Source organism: Kogia breviceps, chromosome 2, assembly GCF_026419965.1.
Source record: "Kogia breviceps isolate mKogBre1 chromosome 2, mKogBre1 haplotype 1, whole genome shotgun sequence".
Lineage (NCBI taxonomy): Eukaryota > Metazoa > Chordata > Mammalia > Artiodactyla > Physeteridae > Kogia > Kogia breviceps.
Window position 1 is genome coordinate 24,098,776 of NC_081311.1, and position 22,841 is coordinate 24,121,616.

Below are 22,841 nucleotides of genomic sequence, written 5' to 3' on the forward strand. Positions count from 1 at the left end.
CATCCCATCTGGCCAGGAACCGGGGCAGCCAGGCCCATAGGCCAGCAGACACACCTATCTCTTAGTCATGCCTTCCTCCCCAGCTTCATCTTCACCCTCATCCTCCCAACCAGTAAATGTCTAGCTGGAATTGGCAATGAGATGCCCAGGGACTCACCATTCAAAGTCCCAGTCGGCACAGACACAGGGTTCTGAGACCACCGCCCCTGAGGAGTCTCGGCCCAGGGCACACTGAACTCCTGGCTTGCGTTTCTTGAATATTTTCCTTTCTCCCATGACGCAAGGCTCCCCCTTAGGAAGAAAGTCCACAGTGAGAGAGGCAGAAAAACACAAAGATGGTGAAATAAACCAGCATTAGCCTCTTCATTCCCTTTTCGTCACTCTATGTAGAAATCTCCCTCCCAGGAACCATTCAGGAGTTTCCAAGATTAAAAGGCTGATCTTTTACTACCCTATGGGTAGTAAAACACTATGGGAGGCTGGCCTATCACTGTCCCTCCACCCAACCTAGCCAGTGATGGCTACTTCGTCGTTTCTTCTCCACCTCCATAGAGAATGCAAACACTCCAGGTCATCCTCACAGATCACCCGGCAATTGCCCGAATGGCGTCAGCAGAAACTCCAGTGGAAAAGAACCCACTGCTGGCATATTTTTCACATCATCTTCAGAATAAAATTGGAGTGGACCCAATAGGTTCCCTCTCTATGATAAACCACTGTGTCCAAGTCCTTATTCCTAGTCGAGGGCACAAAGAGAAGGAGAATAATTTGTTGGTACAAGTTATAAAGACCCAATAGTTCTGAAGAAAAAAGAAGTCTGCCTATGTTGCATAGCACTAAATATCTGCCTTGCTAGAGCCCCTCACCTCCACCTTTCACCCCTTCTCTGTGGTCCTGTCCACAGCGCTCCTGGGTCCTCACTTCAGGCCTGGTTGAGAAATGCTCTCAAGCTTCCCAGTAAAAGATGAGATGATCACATCATTGGTGGGGTCTCCTAGTTTTCGGGGCTTATTTCTCCATGGGTAGCACTAAAATCCCAGGTTACCATTATCACCACTTCCCCAGGCTGCTCGGTGATTTCAACGAGTAGATCAGGATTCCAGGGTGCAAAATGGTCCCCCAATATCACCTGCCCCTGCTAGACCTGGGTGTGTGGGTTCCAACCCCTCCCCCGAAACCCACCATTATCCCCAGATGGCCCACTACTTTCCTTCTCCAAATAGGAAGGCCCAATAGGACCAAACAGGGCTTGCAGTGGTCCCTGTTCCTAGGCGACAGGACCCCCTACCCTGCACTGTACCTGATTGAGCAGGTGCCAGGTCTGATAATCCTCTTTGCTGCAGCGCCGGCTGAAGACAGATTTATAGTCCACCTTCACCAACTGCCATTCCGAGTGGAGGCTGAAGTGGCCAAAAACTCTAAGTGTTTAGGGGACAAATGAGAAAGGCAAGCAGATAAAGCCCCATAGTCAGTCACAGCGTCAGGTCTAGTGCACAAAGGCTGGAGGGATGGAGGGCTGAATTGCAGCCTGGACTTTAATGATTCTTCTAAAGCCAGGTCTGTGAAGCCTATTGAGGGGAAAGTCCACTGACCACACAACTACAGCCAATTGACACAGTATTCACTGTGGGTGTAAAACCAACTTTTTTTTTTTTTTTTCAAAAGTAATATATGTGCTTTACAGGAAGCATTTCAAACATAGAAAGGTAGGGTGAAGGAAAAATCTTCCCCAATCATCTACAATCCTCTCCACAGGTAGACCTGCTCCTCGTATTTTCACATATAGTCTTCTTCTCAAAGCAAGCACTACTGTTATAGCTACTGATGTCCACAGGTAGGGACACAGTTTTCTCATCTGTAAAGTAAATTGTACATGTGTATGTTGGGAGGGGTGGGTGTGGATTAGCTAATCTAAAGTATGACCTTGCTCAGATTGGCCATCATCAAAAACTCTAGAAACAATAAATGCTAGAGAGGGTGTGGAGAAAAGGGAACCCTCTTGCACTGCTGGTGGGAATGTAAATTGATACAGCCACTATGGAGAACAGTATGCAGGTTCCTTAAAAAACTACAAATAGAACTACCATACGACCCAGCAATCCCACTACTGGGCATATACCCTGAGAAAACCATAATTCAAAAAGAGTCATGTACCAAAATGTTCATTGCAGCTCTATTTATGATAGCCAGGACATGGAAGCAACCTAAGTGTCCATCAACAGATGAATGGATAAAGAAGATGTGGCACATATATACAATGGAATATTACTCAGCCATAAAAAGAAGTGAAACTGAGTTATTTGTAATGAGGTGGATAGACCTGGAGTCTGTCATACAGAGTGAAGTAAGTCAGAAGGGGAAAAACAAATACCATATGCTAACACATATATATGGAATCTAAGAAAACAAAATGTCATGAAGAGATTAGTGATAGGACGGGAATAAAACACAGACCTACTAGAGCATGGACTTGAGGATATGGGGAGGGGGAAGGGTAAGCTGTGACGATGTGAGAGAGTGGCAGGGACATATACACACTACCAAATGTAAATTAGATAGCTAGTGGGAAGCTGCCGCATAGCACAGGGAGTTCACCTCTGTGCTTTGTGACCACCTAGAGGGGTGAGATAGGGAGGGTGACGCAAGAGGGAAGAGATATGGGAACATATGTATATGTATAACTGATTCACTTTGTTGTAAAGGAGAAACTAACACACTATTGTAAAACAGTTATACTCAAATAAAGATGTTAAAAAATAAATAAAGTATGACCTTGCCAATTCCAATATACTGACTGAATCTAAGTGTGTTTTAGTTGAAATTCTCATTGCTTAATTCATGTGAATAACACCCTCTTTCCCCCTGCCCTGAAAAATTAGTCATCTCATAAAAGGAACTCATATTTATGTATAGCAAAGAAGCACGCTTTCTGCGTGACTTAGATAATCAATACTGACCTTTTCAAAGTCCAGCAGTTGAAAGCCCTATAAATATGAATGATCAATCATTTCTAGAAAAATAGAAAAAAAGACTGATCATCCATACTCCACTCAGGTGGCATGTCTTGTAATTACAATGCAAGGCATCTATCAGAGTGATGTAAAGGGGAGACCAGTCATGCTGGGAACCAAAACCCACTGAAGTCTTTCAAGGAATCGGATGGCTTCCATTCCAGCAAGAATTAATCATGCTCACAGACATGGATTCTCCTCTTCCCAAGTTCAAATATCCTCAAAGTGACACCTAAGAGACTAACTCTCCTCAAGGGACATTTCCTTCTGCTATCTAAAAGATGAGGATGCTTTGGGAGGGGTGGAGCTCATTAAAATTGTGAAATGGAGAAGGAATTGTTTTGTAGATCACACAACTTAAAGTACACCTTAGGAAATGATTTTTAATGTTCTATCATTTACACGTTAAATAAAGCTTTTTAGAGCTTTGACTGAAAAAAAAAAAGATTAAACAGACTTTGAGGGAGTGACTGTGGGCCTCTCCTTTAGTAAAATCGTATGATCTTTGCATGAATCTTACCTCAGCCCTGAGTAGCAGAAGCCAAGAGGCTAGAATACCCTGGACTGTGTGGCTAGTACTGCGTGGGATACCTGCCCTGACGTTCTCTCCGTTCTATTGCATTCTTGCTATATTCATTGATCTCCAAATCCAATAAATCCATGCCAGGTCTACACTAAGGTATCTCTATGATTTAGTTCTGATTCAGTTCATGGAAAGGTCATGAGTCAGTCAAGTTTTAAACTTTAACAAAACAGTTATCTCATAAAAAGTTTCTATTTGTTTTAAGAGAGAATAAGGTTAAAAGCTCATCAAGAAAAAACAAACAGTGGGAGAAACCTTGACAAATGTCTTCTTCCCTCTCTATCCAGCCTATCCAAATCCTCCTACATTCGAGTGCTACCTCCTCTAGAAAGTCTTCCCTGATTGGAGTACTCTGAGTAGCAGGATATTAGTGATGCTAAACAAAAAACAAAACACTCTACCTACTCCAAACAGTTTACAGTTATTTTACAGATCACAAAATACATCATGTCAGATGAATCCCATTCCTTTCTATGAAAGGATTACTAGGCATACAGAAGAAGTAAATATGAGGCACATGATTTACCCAGATATCAACAAGGCATCTGATGGTCTGCTGTAGCTGTCTTGAAGAAAAGGTGAAAAACATGAGCCAGGTGCTAGTAAAATTATGTGGCTGAACAGTACCTAATTAAGGCATTAAAATCAACCAGGAGGGAGGGGGTGAGTAGTCAGCTGCAAGGTTCTGCTGTCTGCTCTTTCTTGTTCATCATTTTTATTAATGATTTGACAAGATGAAAATAATGGTCATCATTGGAAATTGCATTTTCTGATGACATAAAGCTGGAAGAAACAGTCAATATGCTTGACGGCAGAATCAGGACCCAAAAAGGTCTTGACAGACTGAAGAGACAGGCTGAATTTAATAATATATGACATAACAGGGAAAATTATCAGGTCCCTCCCTGGCAACTACATAAGTATTGGATAAAAGAAATGGGGCTTCGTGCAGCTCAGGATACATAATAATAATGATGATGATAATGATGATGATGCAGCTTAAGAATTTTTGTATACAATGTAATCAATATAAGTAAACACTTCAGAGAGACCAGAAATACTTAAGGTAATCTTCGAATGCATTAATGAATGCAGAATTTTGTATATTCTCTAGAACAAAATAGGCAATATCCTGGTCTGTTTTACATCAACTACATGACAAAGGAGAATTGTACTTAGTGTTGGATGTCACCATTCAAGAAGGAAATACGTGAGTAGTACATGAAGGGGCTTTGGTGGTGGTAGTGGAGTTTGAATCTCCTGAAATTTGAAATAAAATATGCATTTACTGGCCTGTGTGTATTTATCTATGGAGACATTACATATCTTTTTATCAGATTTTCAAAAGGGTTCACAGTTCCCAAAGTTTAAGGACCACTGAAAAAGAGAGGGATTCAGATGATGTACTGGATGAAATAGTGGCTCTCCAAAGAGACATGACAATGTTCTATTCCCTGTAACCTGTGAATGTGACCTTATTTGGAAAAAGGTCTTTGCAGTTGTGAGTTAAGGATCTGAAGATAAAATCATCCTGGCCCTAAGTCCAATGAAAAGTATCCTTATAAGAAATACAAAGAAGAGCAACATACAGAGAGGAGAAGGCTATGTGAAGACAGAGGCAAAGACGAGTTATGCAGATACAAGCCAAGGAACACCTGGAGCCATCAGAAGATGGAACAAGCATGGAACGAATTCTCCTTTACTGCACTAGAGGGAGCGCAGTCCTGCTGCCACCTTGACCTTGGACTCTGGCCTCTAGAACTATGAGAGAATAAATTTCTGTTTTTTCAGCCACCCAGTTTGTGGTAATTTATTACAGGATGTACAAGAAATTATACAAATGGCGATATGATTTGAGACCACTTTTCACCTTGGTAGGTGAAATCCAAGGAGTGGTATAAAACCATGGCTGGTTAACCTGGAGATGACTTAGGAAGGAGCAGTGGAGGGAAGACCAATAAATGGGCCCTCTAGGGAGATCTCTTGAGTATTAAAAAATAACAAAAAATAAAAGTGTAAAAGTTTACAAAATGTGAGACATCTTTCTAATAGACAAAGTTGCCCACACAGGAAAGGAATGGCTCAGAAGTTAGGAAGCAGAGAACTTCAAGCTCAGGCTTAACCATTTCCCAGGGCTGATGTTGAGGAGGGTGCTGACATCATCCAAATACGTGTGGCCTAACTGACCCTGAGCCTCTAAGGATGTCCCTGTTGTTGGCCTTCCCGGCTTTTAGGGATATCTGTTTCTGATCTGAGAGCTCATTTCACAACTGAACATAAAATAGAGGCTCATTCAGAACTTGTGGACTAACTTAGATTCTTCTCTTCTACAGTTCCCGCAGGTGCATTCCTTTCACCACTATTTCTTTGGCTTCTAACCCAAATTTCCTTACACCATGTTTTCCAGGTCCTTCCCCAAACTGTAAATTGATACACTGATATTTCCACTCAGGGGTTGGCTAGTATGCTCTCCTGCGGGGTCATTTTCCTGTGTCAGATGCAAATTTTTAAACATTTAATGTTAGGATTATGAGCTTTGTTCATTTTCTCACTGGATCCCAACTAAAAGTAGCAGGGTAAAACCCCTTAGTAACTTTCAGACATTGATGTACTCCCGTCTCTCCATCCACTATCAGTTCATGGTGGGCCCCCTCCTATGGGGCATAAGTGACTCTGATGCAGGGTCTCTCTTTTGCAAAGATCTGGCTTCCCTAATTCTGTTCAATACTGGATTCATTCACTGCTCCAATCAGAAATTGGAGCTCAAGGAAGATGAAGAAATGACAGAAACACAGCAAACTAAGTTAGAGATAAAATAAGGACTAAATTAATTTCAAGCATTTCTCATCCCTTTTCATAACTACCCTTGGAACAGATGTTAAAATTCCCAACAGGATCTGTAGAAGTGAGAACCCGGAGAGAAGTCTCAGGGATTAGAAACCACGTCCATCACTTCGAAGTGATAAACACTGACTAGATCCATTTGGCCCTGGATTGGAGAAAGAGAAAACCTAGACTGCTTCTAAATAATAATACAAGAAATCAAGTTTCCAGATAAAAGCCTCTCATCTCCTGGAAATGTTCCTCTAAGATTATCACCAGTAAAGCAGGGGCAGCATATTCGTCCCACTTGTGGTAACTTTTTGGGAAACAAAGTGATTCATAAATGAATTGAATACAAAAACTCAAGAGATGGCTAGGGTGGAGGAACCAAAGATGTGGAACATCTCCAAAAGGATAATGTAATTCCCAAAACAGGTACTATTTCTTTCAGAAAGTCTTCTGTGACTGTTCCAATAATACTGAGCTCTCGTTCCTCAGAAACTCAAATGGTCCCATTATCTCTAGACTAGAGGATCTCCACTGTCTGCATCAGAACCAACTAGAGAGATTGTTAAATATAGATTGTCCCACACCCAGACTTTCTAATTAGTAGTGTTGGGTGCCTGATTATTGCATATCTAATAACTCCCCAGGTGATGCTGATGTTGTTGTCTCCAGGACCACCTGTTAAGAAACACTGTTCTAGACCATTTATCCAGAATTTAATTTTCTTATATTTTTGGTCAAATTTGTAGCAACCAATTAGAAAGTTTTGTAAGGCTGGGAATGTTCTTATACTTCTTTGGACCACATAAAGTTTTTCAACAATAGTTGCTTGACAAAGAATGGCTGATTACTGGGTACCAATGGAACAAGGCAATTTGAGAGGGTGGCTTCATTTTCAAGTCTTTGGCAAAAAAGCTAATTTCTAGCGTGTTCAAATTCACTGCCATCCACAGTCCCACTTCCTTGCAATTACCAAGATAAACTATTTTGACCTTCTTCTTCAGAAATGTATCCCCAGTCCCCCTTCTTAACTCAAAGCATATTTTCATCAACATAATCAAAACCCCAAGATAATGTATGTGAAAATCTTGAAAACTCCCAATTGACAATAAATATTCATTACCATCGCCATCATCCTCATTGCTGGGACCCCCACAGACTCATACCCATGGCCCTGCTCATCAAGAAGTTTCAATAGGGTTGGCTCAAAATTCCTTTTGCAAGGTAAGTACTAACCTAAAATGCACGGGCTTTGTCTTTTTTTAATGTGTGTGTGTGACATCTTCTATAGAGCCTGGCAGAAAGTAGGATACCTCATACATAAATACATATGACTGTCTGGAAACAGGTAGCCTACCCTTTAGTTCCCCTGAAGAAGTTACTCCCCGCCACAGAACAAAATAAATGAATTCTCAGAGCCATTTTTCACAATATGGATTTTCAGGAAAAATCTATTAAAATTTATTACTTCTGTTTTTCCTTTTCTTTTTATCTTGTCACCTGGATGTTTTTTATCATGAGAGTTTTTGGCTCCACTCAAGATTCACCTTCTTCTTGGGCTTTACAAACCTGAGGCCATCTCTCTCTTTCTATTGAACTCCTCTGTTGCTATCTGTCTGCACTGCTAATGTGACTCTGGTCACAAAGTGTCCTCTTGTGTGGTTGTTTAACTTTGAACATACAGGTGGTCTGGGCATGGTGGCAAATGTAGTAGGCAAGGAAATAGAAGACTTATCTTTTCCTAGTCCTCATCTGCCACTAAATTAGCTAGGTGACCCTGAGCAAATCACTTCATCTCTCAAGCTTTCAGCTTCCTCACGGAAGATAATTTTTAATCAGTGACACGTATACTGAAAGGATGGGATGCAAAAATAGTCTAGGTGGAACATGGCTCCTTAAAGACGATTTCCAAGAGTTTATGTTCTTTCAATCCCTATGTCTACCTCCAGGTAGACAAGCTATCTGTCTCCTGGTGACCCCATACACAAAGGATTTATCAATTAGAGTCATTCATCTTTGTCTCCATTGGCGCTTCTGTCATATAACAGATGCTCAATAAATAGTCCTGGGTTGATTAATGGGTAGAATTAATCTATCAAAACCATCCACTTCTTCCAAAATTGGGGTAATAGCTTTATGTACCCTTATTTCTGGGCCAAAGAACATGGTTGAGCTGTGTGTCCTTTGAGGTTTAGGAGGACTAAAACAATCTCAGGAAAAATAGCAGCAGTTTCTCTACCCCTTGTTATCACGGTCTGTGCTAGGATTTCCACAAACAACTGTGATTTGCTGGGACCCTAAATAACATACCTTCTCTAATCCACCATCCAGACCTGAGTAAACCTTGTGGGTAGGGAAGTGATTAATTTGAGGGAGGGAGTGGTTTACAAAAATAAAAGACTTCATTAGAATTCCATCCACACAGAGGGATAGCTACTCATTAATTAAATGATTTCAAAGGGGATCTTCGTATATAATTGCTATAATTTAGGTGGAAACAATGCCACACTAAATGTAATTAGAGGAGCAGGCTACGTAAAGATGTTTTCGTCTTTACAGGAGAGCAACTCTGGGTTACCTGATTCTCCCCTGCACAGTACCCTGGTTCTTTTTTTGACCTCCAAATACACCAACTTTTATATACAGTTATAAAAGCTGTAAGAAGTTTCAAGGAGACACTGGTTGCCCACAATCTTTCCGAGAGGAAAAGAACAAGAATTCATCACTAGGAAACCACTGGAAATATGCAAAAGATATAACCAATAGTGCGTGGGGAGTTAGACGAGCAGGATGCCACTGCAGACTGACCTTTGAGGGAACATCTGGTGGAACTCCACTAGGATAATACTGTGTTGTCATCAAGCTGCCCCAGGCCCTCCCCCTTCCCTTATCCTCCTCAGTCACTCCAGCACCAGCACCTTGAGCTCCTGTAACCCCCACCTCTCCCATCTCTGTCTGCCTGAAGAAAACCTTAAGAAAGAGAACAAGGCCAAAGCTGACTCTGCCAGTTTCTTCCTGACTTTCCTCTTTCTGTTACTGCCTCAACTGAATTCTCAGACATCAGGCTAGAAACCTCTGCATTAGCTGAGACTCAGCCCTCAGTATGTCTTCTCTCTTAACCTCTAGCCTGACACTCAATCCTTTTCTTACACTTCTACAAAATCTCTCACATTCACCAACTCCACTTGTATGCCACTCCTATGCCCTGACACTAATAATGGCCACCACTGATGGTCACCATTGATACCATGCTTATCAGGTGCCAGAGACTCTGCTGAATGTTCCCTGGCTATTATTATCCCGAATCCTCCACTTACAAGGCCTGAGAATTTTAGGTATAACCTTTTCAGATGAGGAAACTGAGGCCCTAGGTCGTGTTCAAAGTCAAGATTGAGCTAGGCTCCAAGTTGACATTCATGTGAGGCCAAAGCTCTTACTGGCTGCTCTTCCTCCTGCTGAAGACTATATTCCAGGCTCTCAGTACCTCTTGCCCCCTCACTCGTTTACACCTTACTTCCATCTTCATGAAACCTATCCTCCACCTGTTTCCAGACAGTTGTCTTAAAACATTATTCCAATGACACTACATTCACACTCAGAAATTATGGTTATAGAATAGGGACCGTGTTCCTAGAACTAGCATTCCATCTCATCCCATTCCATCATATTCCTTTCCAAACGTTTCTTCCTTCTCCCCTATCTGTTCTTGCCAAACTGGTCTATTTCACTTTCTACAAATGCCTACTCTACATAGATATTTGTGTTTGTGTGCACACACGCACGTGCTGATGATAATAGCTGTGGAACATTTAGCAGAGTCCCTAGCATGCATACACACACACACACACACACACACACACACACACACACACACTCCTGATTTCACACCTTATTTTTGCCATGTTCTTCACTAGAAACATCCTCCTTCAGTCTCTCCTGTCCTAAAACCTACTCAAGCCCCAACTTAAATGCCGTCTCCTCTTAGAAGTGTTCCTGAGGTATTCAAAGTCCAACCGATCTCACACACTTCCTGTGTGTGCAGATGGTAATCTTCTCCTATGGAGCAGAGGCCTTCCTCAGTTTCTCTAACCCTTTGTTTCAGTAACACCATATCCTCCCTGTCTTTCCCTTACTTCTCCAAGTGTACTTCTCCCCCCACTCCTCCTCTTCACATCTCTGTTGGTAACTTAAAACTTCTTCTCATCTGTCCCTACACTTGACATTGGCTCTTCATATGTGGCTCAAGAGGTCCCCTAATGTCCTTCTATGACATTCATCTCTTCAACTTTAATTTCTATGCAGAAAACTCCAAAGGTACCTACTCTTGTTCCTAACCTCTTATAAGATTCAGTCACAAATATCAAGCTAAGAACTTTGAATTTGATATAAGAGCCTCCCTATCTACCTTTGCAGCATTATCTCCTGCTACTTCAGCGTTACTTGTGCTCAGACAGAATTCCCTTCTGTTCCACTAAAAGAAGCATGATGTCCTAGTACCTGTTTTTCCTCTGCCGGGGGTGCCTTTCCCAACCTCTGATCTTGTCCAACTCCTATCCATTCTGCAAGTCTGAAGTCAAATAATATGCAGTAATTCTTGGAAGGGGGGAAAGGAGAAGGAAATCTTTTCAAATCTAAGTATTTTGTAGTGACCGTTTTGATTTCTCTTTTAAAAAACAAAACTAAGCAGATGAGGTGGGGTATTTTTAATTTATTTTTCTTATCATTTAAAAATTTTGATTGAACAGAGAAAATATAATCTCAATGGCATCAGCTCTTTGGAATTAGTCCAGCCTTTGTACGTGGCCCAGTATGTAGTCAATTTAAAAAATATATTAAATGTTTTTTTTAGAAAACATATTCTCAAGCTTGCAATAGTGTCATTCATATCCAAAACCACACCTAACTTTTGGACTGCTTGGTCTGTTGGTTTCTATGTGAAGTTTATTAAACTATTCCCCTACAATATTTCAAATCTTCCATCTCTCCTTGAGTTTTTGTATTATGAAATCATTGCATTATACAGGTTTTGAGATTTTTCTATCTTCTTGATGGATTATTCTTTTGGGTTATAATTTAAATGCTAACTTTTCTATTATGTGCTCTGTGATCTTTCTTCCTTCTCCACTCCTTTCCTTCTTCGGAAGAAAAAATGATCTCTTTCCTCTGAATTTTTGTAGCATTTTTTTTCTACGTTTTGAGTGTCACCCTTAGCACGGTGAAAGGTTACACAGTGAACAGTTCTTAGAGCCATGAGTCCAATTTACGTGGCTGCTGCTAATGTTATAACACAGTTCTCAGCACTGCTTTCAACAAGGCTCTCATATCCCTTCTTAAGCATTTTGTGACTCATTAGCAATCATCTGACTGCACAGTTTGGCACAGAAGTATGGGCACGGGGCAGGGTGGGGTCTCTTAGGCTGCTTGCATAAAAGGCAGAAAACACCATGAAATATATAAAACTGAAAGCACAGCTGGAGGAAGTAAGAAAAGAGAAATAGGCAGAGAAGATGTTACCTAGAGAGCTCCAATTATGGCCCAATTTGTCTCAAGGTCTAAAGCACTGACTATGTGGAGAATTATGTACTTGAACCTGAACTATGACAATCTTCATTGGCTTGGTCTCTAGTTGGGAGTTCCTGGGCCATGGAAAAGAGCAAATAGAACTATTAAGTATTAGTACTCAAGACTAAGGGTCCTTAGGGCTAAACCTTTGTCCCAACCCCTTCACCTGCTAGCTGGGGAAATCAAGCCCCAGGTAAAGTAGTGGTCTGCTCAAGTACACAAAGGACTAGAACCCAAGTCACCTGAACCCCAATTTTTTCACCACCACTGACTGCTTTTCATGGGGATACCTTTGCAGCTTGCAGGTTGAGTCATGGTGCACCATATGTGACAATAGTACCATGAGTAGTTGCTGGAAGAACGTGATCACATCCAGGGCTATGGTTAACCAGGGAAGGCTTCAGACAAGACCCACTTTGCACATTTTGCTGGCTTTTCCTTAAGGCTCCTGTGTCTAAAGAGAGCTCTGGGTTTTCCAAGCTCTAGCCTGCAACTCTGGAACTATAAATGTGTGCTACTACGTTTTTCTAAGAGAGGATTTTCTTTGATGTGCTAAGATCTGTCATTCCTCTGCACAGTCTAATGGGCCGAATGAGTCATCAGAATGACACAGACGATGATGTATTCTGGGTTCTAGGGAAATGAGCTGCCCTCCAGAGACAGCTTAGCTGCTCTCATCAAGCCCCTAAGGTGGGTGAAGGTCAGAGGTACTAGGGTGACGGAATCTCAATTGGACTTCATGGATGGCCAGCAGGCTGGAGCGCAGGCATAGATCTCCAGTTCACAAATGAGGGGGATATCCCTCTGGGTACCAGGGAAGAGAGAGTCTCCCATTGGTCCAGGTGTTGCCTCCACATTGACATGTAGACAAACGTGCCCAAATCAAAGGCTCTGCAATGACCCAGACTGGCTACTTGCAATTTCCCCTACTGACAAATTGGATTTATTTCTCATTCTTCTAAGTAAACAATTAAACCAGCTGTGGATTCTGGTGAGTCACACACCATCTTCTCTGCCACCTCCGTCTAGGACTCAGAATTAGCCATTGCTAGGAAACCGCAAATCCCAACTCAATCCTTTTACTCTACCTCAACTCCTTTCACTGGCTGGATGTCATTAATTTAAGAACAAATTATTAGAAACGTGGAAAAAAGTTCTGAAATACCTGCAGATTTATGATAAAGTCATTTCACAAAAGGTCACAGGCAACGCTGCTATAATTAAATCTTTCATTAATTTTAAAAATATGCAATAACTTACAAATGCAGCGTAAATTAACCAGATGACCTTGAAAAGATTATTTAGAGCACTGCTTCATCAGAAGCCACTATCTAGCAATTTTCTGAATTTTTATTTTATGAGTGGGATTTGTCTTTTTCCATTCTTGTCTTTGATTGGGTTCTAGTAGCCTGCTTATTTGAAACGATTTAGTATTAATTTACTCAGAGCATTAGTCAGCACTGGGGAGTGATGGTGGGTAATTATGACTCTCCCTTCCTCTAGGTCATGACCTCAAAGGTAGAGTAAGTGTGACCCACACAATCATCTACACATACCTAAATGCAGCCTCTACTCTTGTTATCTGGAAGCTGCTTTTTATTTAATGAGTAAATTTTGATAAATGATTTTCCTTTTCTCATTATAAAAAGAATGCATTCTCATGAAAAACCTGAAAACTATAAATATCTATAGCTGAGAAAATAAAAACCCCACTGGAGGTAAACACTTAATATTTTGTGATATTCCCTTCCATTCACTGACAGTGTTCTTTCTCAGAGTAAGAGATAAGCAGTAATCAGAATCCACAGCCAGAGTTTAAATTTTTGGAAGTTAGAGGTAACCCTGAAATCTTTCTTGCTCTGTCTCTCTCTCTCTCACAAACACACACACACCGCCGCCGCCACCGCCACCACCACCACCATTAAGATTCAATTGGATTATGGAAAAATATTCCATAAATATTAGAGCTGAAATAAACCTCATACAAAACTGACCTTTCTTCTGTAGGGTACAGAAGAGTCTGTAGAACATAGCAACTTCCCATCAGCAGAGACCTTGGCTATCCTGTTTATGTCTTAGCCCAGCTCCTGGAGCTCTTAGAACAGAGCCTAACTTGTAGTGGGCACTCAATACATATTGTTGAATAAAGAAATGATCAATGTTCTTGTAATAGCAACTTGACACATGAGGATTCCTGAGTCCTCCTTTAAGTGTTCCTACGGAGTTCAGCTCTCTCTGAAAGGCCTTGGCTCCCTTACGCCTCCTTTGCCTCCACAGGCCCTTCCTCTCTGCATCCAAGGAGGAAGCTGCTGAAGAGCAATTTCATATCAAAGCAGAAAGAGCAGTGTCCTGGAAAGGCCAGGCTTTGAGGCCAGCAGTTGTTTGTCTCCAGAAATTCAGGCCACATCCTTGGCTTTCGGTGTGCGTCCATGCCACCTGACTGTTTTCCCATTAGGGTGTAGAAGGGATTAGTAGTAAAGGAGGTCAGAGGCTGAAGGGGAATTGCACTGAGTGAAAGTGAGACATGAACTAGACCTTAATAGAAATAGGCAGGGAATCAACAGCCAGGAATCCTGCACGCAGAGCCTGTGTTAGTTATACGATATGATGATGGGTGAGATGGTGAAAAGAGTCAGGCATTAAAAGGTTTGAAAATAAGTACCAGGAGAGAAGAAGGCAAGATTGAGAAAGAGACTAAAAGGCATTGGACCTGAAGAGGCAAAAGAAAGAAAGCTGATTTTTAAATGCTCTGAAAGAAATCATTCAATGTGCAAACAACTTTGACTCCTTTCACAAAACTTAATAAGCTCCTTCAACGGGTTTGAAAGTTTAAAGTCCACAACAATGGGAGTGTGGTCTGTGAACCTGTGAAAGATGAGCCAGGAGCTGGGTGATGAAGGAGAACCTAAGAGATGGAAACAAGAGGGAGAAGATGGATGTTCAAGATGGGATTTGAGAGAGGAGGAAATATCTGGGAGTCAAAAGAGCTGTAAGAGAGAAGGAGAGGCACCTGGTTTTCCGCTGTCGTTATATTTCTCAGTCTCCTACTTTGTGTCAAGTCCTGAACCAAAAGATAAAAAGAATCAGGAAAATGATAAAATTCAGCCCCTTCTTTTAAATCGTTTTCAGTTCAGGCCAATAGTATTATTCACTCTCAATGTATCTGCTGAGCCCCAATTACGCACAGGCCTCCATGTTCAGGGCTGCGGAGGATGACAAATAAGACAGTTGCCAACCTCATGAATCTTTCAGACTAAAAAAGACGTCAACTGCAGAGTGACCAATATGTAAAACAGTTAGAACACAGTGCAAAAATAAAGGTGACAATGCCATTTCACCATGACCCAGCAATTCCATTTTTAGGTTGCAGCTCTGAGAACTTCTGTGTATGCATTTGGAGGCATATACAAAGATAGGACAATACTGTTTGTAATAGTGCAAAACTGGAAACAGCCTAAATGTCCATCGACAGGAGAATGGAGAAATAAATTGTGCGTATTCATGTCATGACATAATGCCACAGCATTATGTGTCTAGATCAGATGGATTTGTCCCAAGACAGATAATACTGAGTGACAGAAGCATGTAGAGGAATAACAGCATTTAGATAATTACACATTTAAAAACACACGAAGCGATACCACATATATTTCTATGGATAATTAAATATGTATTAAAAGTATCGACAGGGCTTCCCTGGTGGCGCAGTGGTTGAGAGTCCGCCTGCCGATGCAGGGGACACGGGTTCGTGCCCCGGTCTGGGAAGATCCCACATGCCGCGGAGCGGCTGGGCCCGTGAGCCGTGGCCGCTGAGCCTGTGCGTCCCGAGCCTGCGCTCCACAAAGGGAGCGGCCACAACAGTGAGAGGCCCGTGTACCACAAAAAAAAAAAAAAAAAAAAAAAAAAAAAAAAAAAAGTATCGACAGACATACTAGAAGGATATACATCAAATTCACATCAGTGGTTGATCTGTGTAGGGAGTGAGGGGAAAGGTTCTGAAAATGGGCAATACCAAGAAAACCAACTCTACCTGGGATGCCCTGCTATTTATTTTAAAAATCTGAAACCCAAATGATGACGTGTTAATATTTATTAACTCCAGTTTGTTGGCACACGGTTGCTCATGATACGATTTTTGTACTTGACTGTATTTTTAAAACTTTCCAAAAGAACTGTAAGAAAACAATATAGGTATGAAATTATGGATGTAGAATCTATACTGTCAATCACAAATTCAAAATCTTACAGGAACCAGGAGTGCAACTTAAATGAACAATGAGTAAGCTGACGCAGCTGGAGAAGTCATGCACATCAGATGAGAGGTGGGGGAAGAAATAGCACAGGCAGTGGAAACTAGGCAGCTGCCATGCAGCTCCAGGAGCCTGTAGGACTATGGGCATTTGGGCTCAGTGCTGCAAGATGTTTCTGCCTGCAAATTTTAGCTCCATTAAGAAAAGTGAAGGTCAAACTAAATATATCTGTGATCCAAATGCTGAAGTTTAAGATAGGAATTTAATGAAAGAAAATAAGAGCTGGAGGAATTGTGGAGGGCCTCCTGAAAGAGGTGAGACTTGTCTGTATGGTTAAAATAAGAAATGAGGAAACTTCTTAACTATTTCACATGATTTGCCTATTCAATATAGTCAGCACTCCATATCTGCCAGTTCCACATCCACAAATTCAATCAACCATGGAACAAAAACATTTTTAAAAAAATCCAGGGGCTTCTCTGGTGGCGCAGTGGTTGAGAATCCACCTGCCGATGCAGGGGACACGGGTTCGTGCCCTGGTCCGGGAGGATCCCACATGCCGCGGAGCGGCTGGGCCCGTGAGCCATGGCCGCTGAGCCTGCGCGTCCGGAGCCTGTGCTCCGCAACGGGAGAGGCCACAACAGTGAGAGGCCCGCAAAAAAAAAAAAAAAATCCAGAAAGTTCCAAAATGCAAAACTTGAATTTGGCATACACCGGTAACTATTTACATAGCCTTTACATTGTTAAGTATTATAAGTAATCTAGAGATGATTTAAAGTATGTGGAAGGATGTTCAAAGTTTATATACAAATACTATGCAATCTTATATAAGGGACTTGAGCACCCATGAATTTTGGTATCCACAGGGGAGCAGGGTGTTTCCTGGAACCAATCCCCAGTGGATACCAAGGGATATCCATAAGACAGTGCAACTGAAGTAGTTTATGGATATGGATACGTAGTACGGATAGTAGTTTGTGGAGAGTTTCTAAGTTTGTAGAAATTGTGTCAACAATTCAAATGGTGTTTATAACACAGTCACAAAAGATTAAACTCCATGTACCCTCGTGTTCAGAGTCAACAAACTATAGCCAGTGGGACAAATCTGGCCCAAGGCCTGTTTTGCATGGCCTACAAGCTAACGATGGTTTTTACATTTTAAATGGTTGGGGGGAAGTGAATGAAGGAACATATTTTATACCATGTGAAAATTGTATGAAATTCACATTTCAGTGTCCACAAGTGAAGTTTTATTGGAAGACACTGATGTCCATTCATTACATGTAGTCTATGGCTGCTTTCACACCGGATCAGGAGGGGCAAGTAGCTGCAGCCAAGACCCTGCGGCCAGCAAAGTCTAAAAATCTTTACAGAGAGAGTCTGCTGACCCCTGCCCTAGTTGGCCAAAATTCTTCCCTGAAGGTGGCCCGTTTCTTGATCATTAGACTCTGGAGACTGCAAACATCTCGAATGTCACTCAGTGGAGGTTATTTCACTTAATTCGCACGTTCACATGAGGAACCCCGAGCTCAGAGGGAAGGTAAGACCTCTCAGTTCACAGGGACACTAAGTGACAGTCTGAGCACTGTCCCTGGAGCGTGGACCTCCAAGATCTATGTTCTCAGCCATCACCCCATCCCACACAGCAATCCATGGGTCAAAATAAGCCTTTTCTTCCCAGCCTACCGCCAGCTGCCAGTACGTCCCAATATCATCCAAGCCCCCTATGTAGGCATGCATTCTGCTTTTGTGTGCCTTGGCCCCAACTCAGTGGGCCTCTGAATGGATGGCAAGTCTGGTGACAACCTGAAGGACCTGAATCCAGCAGCCAGCCTGAAAGGCGATGATTTGGGAGTTCCACTGGATTTGTTGATGACTCGAATGACTTACTTTGGGCAAAGTAAAAATCAGACCCTTCTAGCAAACGACAGAGGATTGAAAAACAGATCAATGGAAGCAGTACTGCTTCATTTCCAGTGACTTTATCGGATGTAGTTACTAGAGGCTAAACAATGTATTTAAGCTCAGGGCTAGGCCTCTGTGTTGCTCCAGGGCTATATTTGAGAGCATGTTCACTGCTAAGCATGAGGTCACGGTCTCTTAAGTAGAAAGAAGGTCTTCACTCTTTTCAAACCTCCGCAGCTTTGGGGTTTGTATAATTTTCTAGGCAAAATGTTATCTCTCCCCCTTCACTTTGGCTATTAGTTCTGCTGGCAGAACAATGGATCAGAGATTTATGCCAATTAGAATTGGATTTATACAGGGACTCAGCGAGGCAACTGGCCCTAGACCATTTGCTGAGAGCATCTCTGGCCCTTCTCATCTCTCACTGTCCCCTGTACAGGCCAGGCAAGTTCATATTCTTACCGCTCACAATGTTCCTCCACCTAGAATACCTTTGCTTCTCCCTCTCTGCTCAGACACAAAGCCCTACCTAGCTACTCTATTTTTCATCTCTTCTTTGATACCCATTGGCAACTACAATTTGTCCTACCCCCTTACCATTGACTTGTTTTGTAGTTCTTTCATGTGTCGGTCATATTTTTTCAGATAGATTGTGTTTGAATGGGTCTGCTGTGACTTCGTGTCTGGTAGCACAGTGGGTACCCATCAATACTTAGTGAATAACATCCCTGCCCCTCTTGCCCCAAACGCCACAGTCCTTTATTGAACAAACCTTGGAGAATTCTAGTATCTTTCTTCAAATTTCAGCTCTGAGCCTAAGGTTTGAAACTCTCACATTCCTTGCTCTCAGTTTTCCTCTTACTGAGTGTGTGAGCTGAGCACTTAATTTCTCTGAGCCTCAGTGTTCTCCTCTGCCCAAGGACAATAATCCGATCTACCTGATGGGGTTATTGCAAAATGTTAATGAAATCAAGTTTGAGAGACAGCTCGGCAAGATACCTGACACAAAGGAAGGTATGGAGCAGACACAGGTTGGCTGCTGCTCGATCCTGGTAAGAAGTTATCTATTCTCTTCCAGGGAAGCTGCACCCATCCCTTTAGGGATTTGTTTCCCCGCTGGGAAGCTGTCAGGTTCTCCCTGGCCCCCGTGAAAGATCAGCTAAATCACAGCCAATTGGTTAAAACACTTCATATCAAGAAAGAATTTCAAATGTGGCTTTGAGGCTGTAGGAAAGCAGTATTTTTCCATCGGATGCCACATCTGAGCCAAGCAAAAAAGAGCTCTCCTTAAAGTGCTAATTTGGGGGCCAACAGTGGACCAAAGAGTCCCAAGTGCTCTAACAGCCACAGGCACCTCATCAGCTGGAGAGCCACTGCCTGAGACAGCAATAGGCCCTCCGGCTTGTCAATCATCCAGCCCTGTTCTCAGCCTTAAGTAATAAGAACGGTCACATTTCACTGTGAATTAGACTAGACTAGATGGTTCCTGTCAAGGTTACCAGGGAGATGCTGAAATAATAACATTTGAAAAGACAGTGGAAAAAAGAGGAATAAAAGCAAGCAAAAAAAAAAAAAAAAAAAAGCAAGCAAATCCCATGCCTGCAAGCTGGGAACTCTCTCTCCCACACAGATTCCCCTATAAAGCCACAGTGTTAGAAGTTTCCACACTCCTGAGCTTTGGCCTCCGGGAGAACTGCACACTGGAGAGATTCTGTAGAAGGTGGAAGAAATAAGAAATCATTCCCAGGATGGTCCTCATTCTCTAGCTGACCTTCTGCATCCACTGCCCTTCCACCCCTGCTTCATCATCCCCTATACGCACATCTGCACACAGACACAGACTGCTCTGATTCCTGCCCAACTCCAGGCTCCCATAACTTGCATCTATTGGATTCTGATCAGAGCACTTCAGAATCTCTGGGGATCTATAAGCAACTCCCTAAAATGCTAGAGCCACGGGCCAGAGAAGTCACTATACTCACAATGGTGGTAAGATGATTGGGGACCATAAGAGTCACGTGTTCATTCATTCATTTCTTCATTCGATCACTTAATACATATATATGGTTAGATCCTTGGTGCTAGCACAAAACTGATGCACATGGCAGTCAAAAAACAAAATACACAAAGATCCTCCCTCATGGGAACTTAAAGTCAGTGTGTGTGTGTGTGTGTGCATGTGTGTGTTGTTTATGTACAAACACGTGTGTCTGTGTCTTAAGGTTAGATGAAGGGGGAGGGGAATCTACAAAAGCAACTGCCATTTTCATTAATATTTATTGCCTAAAGTGGTGTGAAGGAAAAAATACATAGGGCTAAGGCTATACAGAGAGTGGGGCCCCAACCTGGTCTGGTGGGCTAAAGGAGGGTGTGCCAGAAAACTGATACTTAGGCTGACACTTGAAAGGTACTTAACTAGAAGCTTGGTTGTTCAAGTGGGGAGGGCAAGCACATTCCAGATGGATACACAGAAAAAGACCCTGGGGCAGAAAGGCACCAGTAGATCAGAGAAGGGTAGTCAGAGCATGGGGGCCAGAAATGAGGTCCCAAACATGGACTCAGTGTAGATATTTACAGACCATTCAATGAGTTCGGACTTTATCCAAAAGTCAATGGAAAGCCCCCCATGCATTTTGAGAAGAGGAGTGGTGTTTCCATATTTCGAATTTCAAGAACCTCACTCTGGATGTAAATCAAATTCCTCAACATAACCTAAGACGCTTCATAGGCTCAACTCCTTAACCCCAGTCATGCTCTCTCATGGTTCTTTGCTTTGAAGTCATTCATTCTTTCAACCAATAGGACGTGGTTTCTGACTACATGCCAACCCTCTTTTAGGCACTGAGGTTACAGTGCTCAACAAAACTGTTTAAAACGTGGGCTTTCTTTGAGCTTACATTCTATTACCTATTAATTGGTTGTCCATTGGTGAACTGCTATTGAAACTTCCAGATTGACTCAGCTGTCACATTTCATACTTGTGAAGTTTTCACTTCCCTCTACTTGTATCCTGGTATATAACTAGGGTTTTTTTTTTTTTTTTTTGGTACGCGGGCCTCTCACTGTTGTGGCTTCTCCCGTTGCGGAGCACAGGCTCAGGACACGCAGGCTCAGCGGCCATGGCTCACGGGCCCAGCTGCTCCGCGGCATGTGGGATCCTGCCGGACCGGGGCATGAACCCACGTCCCCTGCATCGGCAGGCAGACCCTCAACCACTGTGCCACCAGGGAAGCCCCTATCTAAGGATTCTTGATGATTATGTATCTCATTCCCCTCACCCCCCAACACACCAGACTGAGAGCTCCTTAAAGGTAGATATAATTGTATTTACCTCTTTGATATTCCTTAAGAGGGTCTAAAACATATCAGAAACTCATGAAATGTTTCTGAATGAATGTGTAGTAGTCAGGGCTCTCTAGAGAAATAGAATGAATAGGAGACAGAGACAGAGAGAGAGAGAGAGAGAGAGAGAGAGAGAGAGAGAGAGAGAGAGACTGACTAACTATATGGAATTGGCTCACACAATTATGGGGGCTGACACATCCCAAGACCTGCAGGCTGAATCAGCAAGCTGGAGACGCAGGAGGGCCAATGGTATAGTTCCAAACTTGAGACCCGGGAAAAGTGGAAGTTTCAGCTGGAGTCAAAGGCAAGAAAAAGCCATGTCCCAGTTCAAATGCAGCCAGGCAAGAAGCATTCTCTCTTGCTCAGGGAAGAGTCAGCCTTTTAGTTCTAACCAGGCCTTCAACTGATTGGATGAGTTCCATCCACATTAGGGAGAACAATCTGCTTAACTGGGTCTACTGACTTAAATGCTGATCTTGTCCAAAAACACCTTCACAGAAGCATCCAGAATAACATTTGACCAAGTATCTAGGCACGCCATGACCCAGTCAAGTTGACCCATAACATTAACCATCACAAACTTATATATATTATATCCTCCAAATGAAGGTAACAAGGCAATAAAAGCTTAGTGTGAATGAGTTAGCTCTTCTTTCTCCCTGACTTCAGTTGAACTAGAGAGTCAGGGTTAACAGAAAGAGGCCGGATACAGAATTCAAATAGCCTACATCATAAATAAGTTTTTGGCTAAATGGCAAGATTAAGCAATCTTGTCCCCAAATGGACCCCCTGTCCTCGAAGTTCCTAAAGCATATATAAAATTATTTGAACTCCTGCTTTAGTCTTTGTCATTGCTATTCCATGCGAGAAAAGCAGTGGTTATCCTTAGTGGGCCACTTGGTTTTAAAGTCCTTTTTAAACCTAAGACAGAGCCAGAAATTGCCTCTTGGCAATCATTCCAGGGCCTACGCTTCTGGCTGTCTAAGGAGCCCTGGATCATTTTCATACTAGAGAAACTTAGAATTAATAAAAAGTTAAAAATAGGGAGCTTGAATTGTTTATACTTGGTTGGATGATGATTGCTTCCAAACTCATCTTAATTCCCTGAAGGACAAACCTGTCTGCCTCAAATCCCATATAAGAAAATATGTACTATTCTAGTTCCTGTTCTACTTACTAGCATTTAAAGAATCTTGATAAGCAAGGTAGAAGGGAGACAAAATCTCTGCCACACTCCTTGGAGTCTTATTGGGGAGGAAAGAAAAACAGGAGCACCAGCTCATCTTTTCAGTAAATGGTTTAGCCCTGAGGTCAATCTCCCTCATATCCATGTGACCAGCTAAACCCCATCCAAAG

General features: G+C 42.3%; 1 protein-coding gene across 1 annotated transcript in view; it reads right to left on the bottom strand.

Annotated features, from left to right (window-relative positions):
- SORCS3 (sortilin related VPS10 domain containing receptor 3) overlaps positions 1-22,841 on the bottom strand; it is a 592,231-nt gene that overhangs the window by 47,556 nt on the left and 521,834 nt on the right. Inside the window, exons 15-16 of the mRNA XM_059052766.2 lie at positions 1,301-1,418; positions 158-291 (exon numbers count right to left, since the gene is read on the bottom strand). Of these exons, the coding sequence (XP_058908749.1) occupies positions 158-291; positions 1,301-1,418 (252 nt within the window). The remainder of the gene's footprint in view (positions 1-157; positions 292-1,300; positions 1,419-22,841) is intronic.